Consider the following 15,728-nt stretch of genomic DNA (forward strand, 5'->3'; position numbering starts at 1 on the left):
GTGGTGTTCCTCTCGTGAAATGTTACGATGAGTAGAAGAATCCTCAAAGAAGGAGAACGCCGATTACAAGGAGAGCGCTCTTCCGACGAAACGCGCCTCGATCTCTGATCGGGAGAGACAAATCCTTCCTTCTACGCGATCTCGATGCCAAGGAGTCCGCCAAGGCTGTGATCTGAGCTTGTAGGCCCGCTAGTACTCGAGAAGGAGAGTCCCCAGGATCTTCTTCCGAAGCAAGCTCAGCGCGAGGCGCGGGAGAAGGAGGGCGATCACCGGATCTCCTAGGCTTCTTTGCTTGCAAGGAAGCTACATCAGAAAAGTCTTCTGGGCTGGACGCTAACGTACTGAGGGAGCCTCCGCAGCCCTCTTCAACGGGCGTGACGCCTCCTTAGAGCTCCACCCACGCTTCGGCGAAGGAGAAGAGGATGACGAAAAACACTGGCGAAGAATATTCTTCTTCTTACGATCCAAGGCAGCCTGGGAGCGAACTTCAGGATCTGCCGAGGGGACGCCTGACCGGTGGGGGCTCTCCCTAGCCCTCCTGCGGCTTTCGACTTTCCTCCTCCACTGGAACTGGGAGTCTGGAAGAGTCTAGGCCTGGAGGCACTAAGGAGCCGGTCAGACGCACCCTCCACATCACTGGGTACACTGCACTTATCATCACTGCCACACTCTTAACCTTGCTCAGTACGAAGATTCTTGTCTTCCTTAGAACACAAGGAAGCTTTGAGCCGCCGCCTCCGAAGACGAATCTACGGCTTCGGTGCGGGGAGCAGGAGCTGAGACCTGGGAGGAAGGTTCTAAAACTACATTAATGTTAGTTTCATTCTCACTCATTCTCGACCTGCTCGAGCTCCTTGAAGAAGCTTTACGTACCCTATCCCTTTCAAGTTTCCTAATATAAGCAGAAAGAGCCTTATATTCATCTTCGTTCAAAACCTCACACTCTTGACACGGGTTACTAAACGAACATTCATTCCCCCTACATTTAACACAGAAAGTGTGAGGGTCCACCGCAGCTTTCGGTAACCTCACCTTACTCCATCGGTCACACATACTCTAAAACAAAACCGGAGTTTTGGAAACAGAATCAAAATCAGACATTCTACAGGAAAATCCAGCGCAAAGTCAATAACGGTCCACAATCAGCGTATGCCAAGCCAACATAGAGCGAATACGTCACCAAAATGTTCAAATCAATCTCCAGGCAAGCGAGAAATGAAGAATATATCGGAAGAAACGACAACAGTTGTTATCGCTTCAGCGACAGAAAAAAATCTGGCTGGAGAGATAGATTGGTTCATACGCCCGCCACCCAGCGGCGGGTAAGGTAGACCACCTGACCTACCTGTCGCGTGTGCCGCGAGATTTGAAATTCTGTCGGAACGTCGGGGAGACTATAGCTAAGTATATATCTGGCAGGGAAGTTCATGTACAAAATAATGCTTTTTAAAAATAATACTTAAATTATTGATTAATACTACATTCCAGCAAGATCTAGAAAAAATGATTAACCATGATACCAGGACGAGGCAGGAAGTACTCCTCAGTGTTCATTTTGCATTTATGTACACCGAAGCAAAGGGTTGAACTCTCCACAGCTAATTCCAAAGATGGGACTTCCGCACTAGTCCTCGTCCCAGGAGGTCAGAGGCGGGGAACAGTAAGAAATTCCTTGCCCTAGACAACAAGGTCAAGCCAATGGTGGAAAAGGGAGCCACTGGTGGAAAAGGGAGCCACTGGAGGAAAAGGGAGCCACTGGTGGAAAAGGGAGCCACTGGTAGGAAAGGGAGCCACTGGTGGAAAAGGGAGCCACTGGTGGAAAAGGGAGCCACTGGTGGGAAAGGGAGCCACTGGTGGAAAAGGGCAATGAAATGATGGGCAATCTCCAAGGTTTACAGTCACCCTTTTTCAATTCCAATAACCTCATCATTAAAGAAAAGTTGTTAAAAACAGAAAACTAAAACAACATAAGATTGAGAAATATTCAATTGAAGATAATGAGTCAGCACAATGATTCACAATATAGTAAGTTCAGGTCACTATTCAAGAGCGTCTGATCTTTCAATTTCCATCAAAGGTATCATCTGTCATGAATTACCCAACAGACATGATTATATACTATTCAACTGCTTTAATTTTCAGATAAGATTAATAAGATGAAAATAAAGCATTATTTAACCAATAGTAAAATTGTGAACATCAAATGCCTGGATAAAGTGGAAAGAGACTGCTATATTAAACTTATAAATGAGAGTAAGTCATAATCAAACAAGAGTAAAATTCCTGGTCTCGTATGAGACCTACATATATTCCTCCACATGTAAACAAAGAAGATGAACATTCTGAAAAAGACATATCTACAAAATGCTGAGATACACTGCAGTTATATACTGGGAAGATTGTATCATAAATGAGGTCTTATCAGTAAAAGGGAAAACCTAATGAAAAATACAATAATAATGATGATACGTACCACTTGTAAGCCACAATATTGCCATATCGATTCTGAAAAGCCAATTCAATGGGATTCTCTGGATCATTTAAATTGTACAAAAACAGGGTCTTCTTGGCAACAATCAAGCTCACCTGAAGGAAAAAATAAATTTTTTCTAAAGCATTTGATCAAAAACTCCCAAATCTTAAAAACGATCCTTAATTAACAATTTTATAGAATCAGGTAACCATTTAACACACACAAATGCCATATAATTTTCAAACAATAAAATTGTTTTAACTAGTACATATGTTTCTGCTGAATAAAAAAATCTTATTATACAACTGACTACAGTCAATATAGTTTCTATACAAGTCACCTAATGGTAAAATAGCGTTTAACTGTAGAATACATTCAGTTGAACAAACCCAAGTATTTAAAAGAAAATATTTCCATCACGCATGCTTAACCAATTCCCAGGTCTTTGCAGATACTCTAGGAAAATTCCATATCCAAAGGTCCATCTAAAGAGAGAGGAAAATGTAGGCCTGGACGTGAGTTTATGACTACATAAGGGCTTCGTATAAAAATTAATTTCATTTTAATAGCAGTTTATTAATGCCCTGATTCACCATTTAAAAGGATGGAAAAAACAGATGAAGCAACAGAAAGAAGGATCTAGTAGTCAGTTCCAGGAATACAAATTGAGTTTCTTATGAGTTACATTACACAGATGATGGCAAAGGTGTTTTGACAATACCAAGTGTCCAACCTAAGTATAACAAAGAGCTCCACATTTCACTTATGAGTAAGGGAAGATGAAGAGTATCAACCTCACTGACTCTAAAACCTGAGGGAGAAATGATCTTCCCATCATGCTGCCTCATAAACATAAGTAATGACTTGTCGCATACTAAATGAGAAATGTAATTCTCATGTACAGGCTCATCCGAAATATGTGCATGCAGAAACAGAAAACAGGGAGAAGGTAAAATGACTCCATATGCTGAAAAGACGATAAAAAAAACTTACAAGGAACAGAAGACAATCCTATAGCGCTCCGGAGGGCAAAGCAAGAATGTTTATGGGACCAAAAAGAGAGAAATGAGAGGCCAACTAATGACTTGTGATGAGTGGGAAACCTAAAAGAACACATTGTAGTACACTGTACTTTACTGACACAATTAGGGGATGCCAAGGCACGTAAGGACATGGACTTGAGTGTTAAATCTAAAACAGATGCACCTGACAGTGACTCAGAAGGTTATCTATAAGCACCCTCAAAACTAACATCAAGCACTTGGAGGATTCCCTGTCAGAAATATTTATACTATCTTCCAAATTAAGGCCATAGAGAACAAAGATTGAAGACACGGTAGAGTGATAGCCATTCCAAGCCAAGAAAGAGAGCTTTGTATCATTTGTCAACTGGATGAGTAAGTTCACTAAGACTGGAATAGTGGTTCTAAAGGGCCAATAACACCACTGGTTACAGCAAATGCAAAATAGTACAGTAAACCCCCATATTCATGGACACACAATTCATGAACTCACCTATTTGCAGATTTTTCTATGGACCGTGCATACCCATTATTCTCTGAAAATTTGCCTGTTTGCTGTATTGTCACTGAGAAATATTCACAAATTAATGCAATTTCATATTTTCGTGACTTAATGCACTTTTTGTGATAAAACTATTAAAATGCACAGTTACAGGCAGTCCCCGGTTATTGGCGGCCTCGGTTATCAGCGACCCAGTTTAATAAAAGTGCTTGTCTAGAGCCAAACATCATAAAAATTCGGCGATTTTCAGCACCGATAATAGAGTATTGGCGCCAATCTATACCTAACAGAAATGCCATTAACAGGTTATCGGTGCCAAAATCTGTTTATTGCTCCATAAAGTGTCATAAATCACTGGTTTTCGATTATCGGCGAATTTTTGCTTGTCATCAAGTCACTGGAACAGAACTCCCAGATAACCAAGGGAGTGCCTTTATAAGCATTTTTTAGTTTTTTTTTGTGTTCTAACTACCAAAATAGGCAGTTCTAAACATTTTCAGAGGGGTTTGAAGTATTCACAGATTTTAGTTATTTGCAGGGGGATGTGATACATATCCTCCATGAATACGGTGGGTTTACTATATAGCCTAATTTGCCCAATAAAGTGCTATGGAGGAGGATCTGCAGGTTGTAGCATTAGTTGTTGCAATGACCTCAGAAAACCTTTCTCTATGAGGCTATGTTTATTAAACCCCACGCATAACTAAACATAGAAAACAGGTAGGCAAGCAGGCCATACCCAGCTTGCAGCATAGCATCCACTGCCCAAGTTGCTGGGCCTAGCTAAGGTGAAAATTGCTGAGGAAGTCTTGAATTCAACATGGCATACAGATCTAACAAAAGGTAGCTCCCCAACATCTTCCTCAAGGCTTGCAAACATCCAAGTGAAGGCAGCACTATAATGGGAGAATTTGTTGTGCCCACTAAGTGTATTTACCACTAAGTTGCAAACTCTCTGTTGTATTTTGGGTAATCTAACACAGCAACCCAAAAGGACAGTCACAAATGCTTGGAGGCATGAGAAGTTTGCTGAAATTTGAGGATGATATGATGATATCTAATCAACCTGTTTCTTTGAATCAGACTCCTTGGACATGAAACTTCAACAGGAGAGTGTCCCCATCCTGATGAAGATGCACCTCACAACATGAGGATATCCAGGTCCCAAGGAACTAGAGGAACTCCCTTTAGCAGGTTCTAGCAGTAATTCCACCAACAGAGGTTGTAAAGGAGTCTTCGTGATGAGGATCCTGATAGCATTGACGTTGCTTTCCAGCAACAAGCTAGCAGCTGAAAGAAACCAACACAAAAATGAAATTTTTATAATAAAACAGGTTTTAATGTTGGTAAAAACTATTTTTGGTAGCCGCTGTTGAGTCCAAAAGGAGTTACCCTTTCCATGGTCTAATCATAGCTCCATGGTGTCCAGACCAACGTCAAAGAATTCTATTTTAGCTGGTCTTATGGCCAGGTATTTTGTTGTAATAATAAACATTATAACAGTGACAGAGTATAAATGGACTTAAGAGAGCAACTTTCTCTTATCCTTAGCAAATACTAAACCCAGTTTAACTACATAAAAATACTGCAAGAAGTGGCTATGCGCATATGGGCTGTCATATTGTTTGCATACAACCAGAAACAGACAAAGAAGCCATTAATTTCTGTTGGTCAATGCAGGATGTGCAGGATGATCCCTTCCCCAAATCCCATGCCTTTTAGTCAGGGAAGTGGGAGTGTTTTGAGGGAGGTTTCAACCGCAACTATCAAAAATATGTCTTTCCTATATCAAAACCTGTTTTATGCTGTCTCGTTCTCAAGGAGCTTAACAAAGAAATAGACAGGTGACGAAAGGCTCTTACATTTTAATCCCAACAACCAAAATAAATTCCTGATCTGGGATCAAGCCACAAGTTTCAAACCCCATTCTTTATTCCAAATACCTTAAGGTAGTACCAATGACCAAAAACTAAATGCAAATGAAGTTTTTTGGGTGACGTTCTGTGGTGAATTATCTCAGCATGCTGGGTATGGTTGCAGTGACAATCTATGTATAATTTAAATTTTGTTGAGGAGGCCCACCTCCCACATAAAGATATATAACTGCTCTATATTACAATAATCTCCAAGAATTGTAGCTAGAGTAAAATGACCTACTCTGTCACGTCCCCAAGACAGGAACCTATGTCTCAAATTTCCAAATCTGGGATATTCAATCAGCAAATGTTTCACAGTCAAGGGCACAGCACAGTTCTCGCAAAAAGGAGGATTATCACGGGACATCAAGAACCCATGAGTGTATATTGTATATCTTATCCTCAATCTGCACAATATCGTTTCCTGTCTCCTTGGCATATATGTATATGACCAAGGAGACACTGATGACGTGATACTGCGCATTTTTTGATTAGTTAAAATATCCTCCCACTGGGACTGCCAACATTTTTTAATTCTCTGACCTACTAGAGAATATAAAGCCTATTATGGTAGTAGGCATCTTGTGGGTTCTCGGGAGCTGACTGCCGACTTTGCAAGTTGGTCAGCTTTCTCATTCCCAGCCACCCCAACATGGGTGCCGGTCAGCTTTCTCATTCCCAGCCACCCCAACATGGGAAGGCACCCAACAGAACTTTATTTCTTTCCCTCTTCTTTTCAGTAAAAGCAGCCATTTCAATATATCTAAAATCAGGGGTTTTAAAAAGTTAAAAGATTCCAGCGACTGAAGAACACTTTTTGAGTCACAATATATAATAAAATTATTTTAATTCCGAATTAAAACTTCCTTTAAAGCATTTAAAATTCCATATAATTCTGCTGTAAAAATCGATGCAACAGACGATAACTGGCCACTTCTCTCTATATCAGGGAATGCTACTACAAAGCCGATGCCAGAATCTGACTTTGAGCCGACCGTGAAAAATGCAGTGGAGTTATCATGTTGCAGTAGTGTTCTAAAAATATTGACCACATGACCTTACTGGACAATTCTGTCTTGGCAAAATTAAAATATCAATAGAACTTTAACTCTGGAAAGTTCCAAGGGGGGACTAACTGAATATTTCGCTGGTCAAATCTCAATCCTTGGCATTTTTAACCCTTAAATGCCGAGCCTCTATTTACCAAAAGTGTCTATCGTATGCCAGCGACATTGGGGCATTAGCACCAAAGTGGAAAAAAAGTTTTTTTTTTCAAAAAATCACAACACGCTTAATTTTTAAGATTAAGAGTTCATTTTTGGCTCCTTTTTTTGTCATTGCCTGAAGTTTAGTATGCAACCATCAGAAATGAAAAAAATATCATTATCATATATAAATATTGGAATATATGACAGCGCGAAAACAAATTTAAGATATAACTGTAGTATACAAATCGCGCTGTGAGCAGAACAGTTAAAGCTAATGAGATAAATTTTTTTCGTTGTATTGCACAGTAAATTGCAACAATTTTGGTATATAAAAAATTTTAAAACAATCAAAGCAACACAGAGAAAATATTATCACAAAATGATGCATGAATTCATAACACGTGGACACAAAAAAGGGATTTTGACGAAGGAAAAATCTATTTCTGGGCAAGGGTTCGTGTCGCCCAGTGAAATCCCCCCCTATTTTCCCACCCTTGCGCCCAAGATTGGCGTCTAACTTCAAGGATGGCCACCAGGAGCGCTGCGGTCGGCGTCGTAGGTAGAGTGGTAGTAGTTGACGGCGCCGGCCGTGTATCAGCTCTCTCTGGAGGGGGATTTCGATGTAGGAGAGTTCTAAATGGCAAGAGGTTCGTGGTAGTGGTCTCACTCGCCCCAGCTACATACCGACACCCTCTTTTTATTTAGGGTGAGCGAGTCAGTTATTCTGACATCCCCCTATTTTTATTTTTTCTCTGGTAATGTTAGTATTATTTACCTAGAAATAATGAACTTAAGGGATTATTTCACTGGGCGACACGAACCCTTGCCCAGAAATAGATTTTTCCTTCGTCAAAATCCCTTTTCTGGGCTCAGTTCGTGTCGCTTTGAAATAGTACCAGAGAATTAGCACAAGATTGGAACAAAATTAAAAATAAAAGAGGGTCTTAATAAAACAAAAAATTAAAGAAATGAATATAATCTAGTTAAAACTTACAAGTTATCATATTTAATGGTAACTTAATCTACTGAATCCAACTTATCATATAAGTGGACTTAAAACTAGACTTAAAGTAACTTATGATAACTAAAACTAGATTTATGCAATTACATATAAGTGAGGTTCATAAAATAAATCAAGAGAGAACACTCACTAATACTTAAAAGCTAAGACATTAAATATTACAAATATCTTGGTGTGTTTCCCTAGCATAAAAATAAGGGAAACAACACCGATTAGCTACAGTCAGTAGTCAATATTTACAGTTGTGAGTGCCCCTAGCAAAAAAATAAGGGGCACGTCACCATAGGTAGCCTTTAGGCAGCTAAGGCTGAGGAACCCAAATGAACATGACAGTAAGGTTAGGTGCATTGTTAGTGAGGCAGGCAGAAAGGAGATCTGGATCTTCTACTACAACTACTGTGCAGTGTCAGGGGAAACAATGTTTCCCGCTGCCACTGCCGGAAATTCAAGAGATTCCAAGGACTTTAAATAATGACGTCTAAAAACTGTCGGCGATTTCCAGCCCGTGTACTTCTTCAAGTCATCGAAATTCATATGCTGGAAATAACTAATAAAGGTGGCTACTGCCCTGATGTCATGGGCTTTAGGGAATGAATCAGGATTAGCTTGTTTGATAAAGTATAGGATTTGTTGTCTAATACCTTTTATTGAAATAGTACCACCTTTTTCCCTCATAAAGAGGGGGCCTCAGGATCTGGAAGATGTCCTGGACAGAAAAGCTCTTAAGGTCGTCACCGGACAAAGAGAAAGGTCTTGTGGAAGAGGGAGGACCTTCCAAGGGGCCCATCTCATTAAGGGATCCTCATTCTTTGCCAGAAAACTACGATCTGGTGATAGTAAGACTTCTCCTGAAGGGAGGAATTCTACATGTCCAGCATCTCTGGAAAGGGCCGACAGTTCTGATATTCTGGCTCCTGAGGTCAAGCTTAACAGAAATAAAGTTTTCCTCAGTAGCATTAGATAAGTACAAGAATCGTTGTCAGTATCTGAAGCCAGTTTGAGAACATCATTCAAGAACCATAAGACTGAACTAGGCCTTTCTGAGGGTCTGAGCCTAGCACAGGCTTTAGGAATAGACGTAAAGTAAGAGTCTGTTAAGTCTATCTTAAAGCCAAACTGGAAGATTTTCTTTAAAGCTGACTTATTGGTGGTAATAGTGCTAGCTGCTAAACCTTTTTCGAACAAAGACCTGAAAAAGGATATAGCTATATTAACTGTCATGGTTTGGGTGTTTGTTTCCTTCAGGAAATTTGCCAGTTTCTTTACAGCAGCATCATACTGACGTAAAGTTGATTCCCTCCTATCTGATTCTAAGAAAAGAATATTCTGGGGATCAATATCTGCATCTCTCTTAGCCGCAAACTTCATGAAGTCCATAAAGTTAGGGTTTTGAGAATTCCTGAGGAAGCGAACACAGTCCTCATTTGTACTGACTGGGATAGCCTGGGATTGGGAATCCGTCGAGGTCGGAGACCCAATTCCAGGAGCAGAGGATACCAGTTGCTCTTGGGCCAGTCCGGGGCTACTAGAGCTACTTGTCCCTTGAACGTCCTGAGTTTGCTCAGGACTTTCAACAGAAGATTCACTGGAGGAAAGATGTATATCTTCCTCCATTGATTCCAATCTATGGACATGGCGTCTATGGCATAAGCCAGAGGGGTCCAGGTTGGGGGCCACAGAGCAAGGGAGCTTGTGGTTCGCTTGGGATGCGAAAAGATCTACTTGGAGACCTGGGACCATCTGGCATATCCACTGGAATGAGCGCTTGTCCAGGGACCACTCAGATTCTAGAGGAACTGACCGAGACAGAGCGTCTGCTATCACGTTCCTTACTCCCGCTAGGTGGGTGGAGGATAGATGCCATTTGTACTTGGTTGCTAGAGAAAAGATGGCTATCATGACATGGTTCACATGTTTTGATTTGGATCCTCCCCTGTTGATGCAGTGTACCACTACTGCGCTGTCCAAAACCAGCTTTATATGGGAATTCTTGGCTGGTAGAAGCCTCTTCAGAGTGAGGAATACTGCCATTGCTTCCAATACGTTTATGTGAAGCTGGCGGAACTGAGGTGACCAAGTTCCTTGAACCTTCTTGAACTGAGAATAACCTCCCCACCCGCTCAGAGAGGCGTCCGTATGGATAACCAACGCTGGAGGAGGGAACTGGAGAGGAACTGATTTGGACAGGTTCTTGGTCTCCGCACAGGGGCAGAGACATTTGCGAAGAATCGGCGGGATTACTGACAACTTGTCTCGAGATTTGACATTTGCTCTTGAGCGCCAAACTCGATTTATATCCATCAGTTTTGCTTTTAGCAGAACGTCTGTCACTGATGCAAATTGGAGGGAACCTAGGATCCTTTCCTGGTTTCTCCTTGACATTTGTTTGCATTTGAGGAATTGCCTTATTGACCTGGCTATTTCTTTCCTTTTGACCACCGGAATTGACAGTGTGGGAGTTTAGGTCCCACTGAATGCCAAGCCACTGAAAGCGAGACTCCGGCGTAAGCCTGGACTTGGTCTTGTTTATTTGGAACCCTAGATGTTCCAGGAATTGAATTACTTTGCCTGTGGCTTTGAGGCATTCCTCGACGGTTGCTGCCCAAATGAGCCAATCGTCGAGGTACGCTACTACCATTATCCCTTGTGATCTCAGCTGCTGGACTACTACTTCCGCTATTTTCGTGAAGACCCTGGGGGCTACGTTCAGCCCGAAGGGCATCACTTTGAAAGAAAACGCTTGGTCTCCCAACTTGAAGCCTAGGTATGGGCGGAAGTGTCTCGCAACTGGGATATGATAGTATGCGTCTGTAAGATCGATAGAGGTGGTTACGGCCCCATGGGGAAGTAAGGTCCACACCTGCGAGATAGTCAGCATCTTGAACTTGTCGCAACGAATGAATAAGTTTAGACGGGACAAGTCTAAGATTATTCTTCGTTTTGTTGAGCCTTTCTTTGGCACGCTGAACAAGCGTCCTTGAAACTTAAAATGTTTGACTCTTGACACTACTTTCTGAAGGAGCTCTTGCGCATACTCTGTCAATTCCTCTGTTGGTGGTTGAAGGAATGCTTTGGATGGAGGAGGACCTTTGATCCAACTCCATCCCAGCCCTTTGGACACGATACTCTGTGCCCAACTGCTGAATCCCCACCTGTGACGGAAGAGAAACAGCCTCCCTCCTACCTGAGGGTTCTCACTGTTGCTGTGCAGGACGTGCTCCTCATCCTCCACGGAAGTGTTTGCCTCTGTTGGTTGCCCTTCTGCCACCCCTCTGGCGAAATGCACCTCTAGCCCTGCTTCCCCTTGCAAACCTATTGATGGCTTGGAATGCCTGGCTTTCAAATACAGGATTGAAAGCCGGGGAAACAGTGTAGGAGGTCGAGGGCTGGCTTTGGTGAGTCAACAGGAGGATGGGCTGACTTTGACCTTTTGAAGTCGACGGTTGCAAAGGTTGTGAAACCGGGACTGCCTACACAAATTGTTGCTGTTGCTGTGATTGGAAGGACGGGAACTTCCAAGGTTTCTTTAACTTCTTGGAGCTAGGAGTGCTTTCCTGCTTTCTTTTGGTGGAAAGACCCCAGCGAATCTTAAGGCTCTGGTTGAGCCTGGTCGCCTCGTGCTGTACTTCGTTCACAGCAGCTTCTGGGAAGAGGTCAGCTCCCCAGATTGTGGACGACAGCAACTTATTTGGCTCATGCCGAATCGTAGCTTCCTGCAAGACATGTTTCCTGCAGTTCCGTCTTGCTACTACAAACTCGTACAGATCCGACTGTACAGCCTGTGTTTGAGCTTTTGCCAAGAGCTTAAACAGAGGCTCCGTACCATAAGTTATGGCGGCAACCTCTGTCATCACGAAGCCGTTAAGCTTCCTCCCTAACCTAGTCCTTGCTTCAAATTCGGCTTGGATTAGGTTATCCGGCAACCTTGGGAGTCTCTCGCCAAACTGATCGATGGCACAGTCTGGCTTGAGTTTCCCAACAGTGAAGGTTGCCAAAAGGTCCACCCAGAGGTCCCCAAAGGCTGGGAAGAGTGGGGATGTTGGATTCGACTCCCTCAGCTGAGGGAGAGGTTCATCCTTCATTGCGGCCTGAATGGTCACTTCAGCAATCTTTGTTGTGAAAGGGAGTGGTGCCTCATCCTCCGTCGCAAAGATTGTGAAGGGGCTCTTGAATGCCTGGAGCTTGGTATTAGTACAATCCCAATCTTCCATGCATCTCACCCATTCCCTCTGAGCCTGCTCCCGGCTGTAGATAACAGTCTCTTTAGGGATCTTATCTTCCCTATTGAGAGCTGCTTCCGTCAACCTAGCGTATCCAAAGAAAGGTGGTTGTAGGCCAGCGGGATGGAACTCGAAGTCCTCGATACGACGAGTTCCGCAGTCCGGGATGGAAATCATTCCATCCTTGAAGGGTGCAAAGGCTGCTACCCTCCAAGGATTGCTCATGGTGAAAGGGGGAAGGGAGTTATAGTCTGGCATCGGAGGCATTCTGGCGCCTGCTAGAGGAAGCACTGCTGGAGGGTTCTGACTGAGACCAGCCAGCCGGTTCTCCTGGTCCGTCAGCCGATCCGAGATGTTCTGGATCGACTGTCCGGACTGAGCAAACGAGGTGGAGATGTGGGCGAGCATCTCGTCGAACCTAGTGTTCATCATCGTGCCCACCATATTCCCCACCTGTTGCATGACCCCTGCTGTAAAGGATACAGGATCGAATAGACCAGAGGTACTGGTCTCAGCAGGGGTCTCCGGACGAGCTCCAGTAGAAAAGGAAGGTGCTGGCTTGACGGGAGCATGGACCTTCTCTTTAGAGGATTTACCTCTTGACCCTTTAGAGTGCGAAGATGAAGAGGTCTTCACTTTCTCTGCTCCGGGATGGTAAGCCGGAGACTTACGAGAAGAAGAGGCCGACGTCTTCTTGCAAGACGACCTCTCTAGGGTCTTCTGCTCTCGTTGTCCCTTCACCTTGGAAACAACTGAGGCAGCAGACGTCTTGGCCGGAATATCTGATTCCGTGAAGCCTTGGAAAGAAGAAGATGAAGCCAAAGGGGAAGAAGATCCAGAAGTGCCCAAAGGAAGCCCTTGAGCGCCCAACAAACCTACCTCAACTAACAACTCACCTCCTACCGTCATTGGTTCAACATTAAGATCAAGCGTCGCGACGTCTGCGGAGATGTCCGGAGCTCCCCCGTCCATCAAGGCCTGCTCCACCTGGAGTTGAATGGCAGCGATAGTCGGAGCTGCCGCAGTGGGGTCGACATAGCCGGTCGACTTGCTGCCTGGGAAGATCCAGACAGCCATGCCCTTGTCAAGGATGTAATGCTGTCCTTTCGGCGTGTTTTTGCCGAAGCCACCTACCCAGGCTTTCAGGGTGGCCGACGCGGCGTCCTTAACGGCAGCAGCCTGAAACAAAGGGTCATTGTAGTCCTTACAACGAAGCCCCGGAGATATATCATTAACATATAAGACTGATAATTGAACTATAGCAGTATTGGACCAGATGTTTCTGATAGTATATATCCAGAAAAGACTATACCTACACTGGTATATACTTACTCTGTCCGAAAACTGTTCCACCAGCTCGTAGCAGATGGAGCAGGCTTCGTGGTGCCACACGAGGAGATCCTTGTGACGTACAGCACAGGGAGCGTGGGTCCTGCAGACCTCGTGCCCACAGGGGTCCTGAAGGACAGCGTTACAGCCAGCCTCCTCTCAGTTGGTAGCCTGTAAGTGAATAGATACATAAGTATCACAGGATTACTCATATGATGCTCCACTGCATGCCGGAGTAGAATAAAATTTTTGGGCATAATCCTCTCCTGTAATCCGTGTGAGGGAGTCCGTGGACCCGGTAAACTGGTTGAAAAACTCCGGTACACACCGGAGCAAAGATTTCCATCAAGCCAGATACCTACTCATACACCTATAGTACACCGAAGTTTCAGGAGGGTACGACACACCAGAGAACATGAGAAGATTATCCATAAATTAAAACTAAATAAACAATCAAGAATATAATAGGAGCTTAGCTCCGCCGTATGACTCTTCCGCCAACCCACGGAATGCCCGGATGGTAAGCGGGCGTCCCGCCAGAAAACGGATGAGACTACGGTCACGAACAGGGGAAGCATGTAAGGTCTATACCAAATTCCCCCTCCACTCGAATAGCTGGCGGAGACAGCTATACATCTAAAAGTAAAGAAGGGTGGGGGAGAGGGGAACCGGAGAGTAAGGCAGAACGCTGGAGAATAACCAATGCGAGCTGGTGGGGTGGCCAACCCCACCCGAACACACCGGGACCTCCCCGAAGCTCAAAGAAAACGAGACCGGTCCGACAGGACCCCCCAAAAGTCCATAACTCCCGTATCCTCCCTGATAGGGAGGAAGAGGGGAGGGGTGCCCGGATGGTCGCCATGGCGATCGTGAGCGAGCGAGGACTAACCCTCCCTCCGCATGGGAGGAAGGGAAGGGGGGACAGGGACTAGGGCGATCAGTGGCTCGACACGAGCGCAGGTGGACCACGAGGCGATAATGTAACAAAACATAGCCTAGGTCGAGCTGACCACGCGAGCGCAAGTGGACCACAAGGCGATAATGCAACAAAACTAGCCTAGGCCAAACTGATCGCCCTCACATGCAACCCACAAATAAATACATCGTTATAAAGAAAGAGAAAGGAAATCACTAGTGGGAGAGAAAGAGGGACGTCCAGGAGAAGTAAGCTAGTTTCCCCGAAAGAAAACAAGCGAACTACTCAAGAGCTGGCCTCTGCCGACGTGGAAAAGAGGGTGACGGCCAGGATGGCTGGACTAAGGAATAACATAGAAGTGTATTCATAAATACCCACATGCCTAAACACCTAGACAAAGGGACATGCATGCATGAACACTAATCTAAGGCACAGGCAAAGGATTTCCGAATAGTACGATGTAAAGCAATAGAATAAATGGGAACTTCTGTACCACGTGAGAATAACTCATATAAAAGTAAATATACACACGGAATAGATACCACGGTATGGGAGACCGAGGTCGCTACCCGACATGAGGCAAGCCGGCAAGGCGAGCCATGCACCAGACCAGAAGACTATTATCGGACCTAAAAAACGATAAAAATAGCTCCTGGCTGACATAAAAGGAAGTGTATAACCTTTCGGGGTACTTAACTTAGCTGCGGCGATACCTTGTAGTTCCATGATAAAGATAATCCAAAGAAAGCACCCAAAAAAAAAACACAGAGCAAAGAGTAGCACGTGCGTTCAGAAGTTCGCTAACGAAAAGGATGGCCACCCCTACTTTGTCAGTCGTATTTATAAGGCATTCTGGGGGCGGGGCTTACCAAGACGACGGGAACGATTTAGAAGAATCTCGACAAAGTATTGCATCAGAAATCACGGTGTTCTTCATGTCACGTTGGCGCCTGTCAAGTTCCATAATACTCCTGCCGATTCTAGAACCATCATGAGAACAGGCACCTCCAACATACGCGCGAAAGCCTCCATGCTGCAGAACTTCTCAAAGATGCCTTTTCCTTTCCTTTAACTTGTAATTCTTTGCTATGAAGCAATTACCATGACACATCCCCCCAAAA

The 15,728-nt window shown here is 44.1% G+C and overlaps 1 protein-coding gene across 1 annotated transcript in view; it reads right to left on the reverse strand.

Annotated features, from left to right (window-relative positions):
- LOC135216338 (WD repeat-containing protein 19-like) overlaps positions 1 to 15,728 on the reverse strand; it is a 927,827-nt gene that overhangs the window by 629,884 nt on the left and 282,215 nt on the right. Inside the window, 1 exon segment of the mRNA XM_064251544.1 lies at positions 2,474 to 2,586. Within this exon segment, the coding sequence (XP_064107614.1) occupies positions 2,474 to 2,586 (113 nt within the window).

This window comes from Macrobrachium nipponense, chromosome 6 (assembly GCF_015104395.2).
Source record: "Macrobrachium nipponense isolate FS-2020 chromosome 6, ASM1510439v2, whole genome shotgun sequence".
Taxonomy (NCBI): domain Eukaryota; kingdom Metazoa; phylum Arthropoda; class Malacostraca; order Decapoda; family Palaemonidae; genus Macrobrachium; species Macrobrachium nipponense.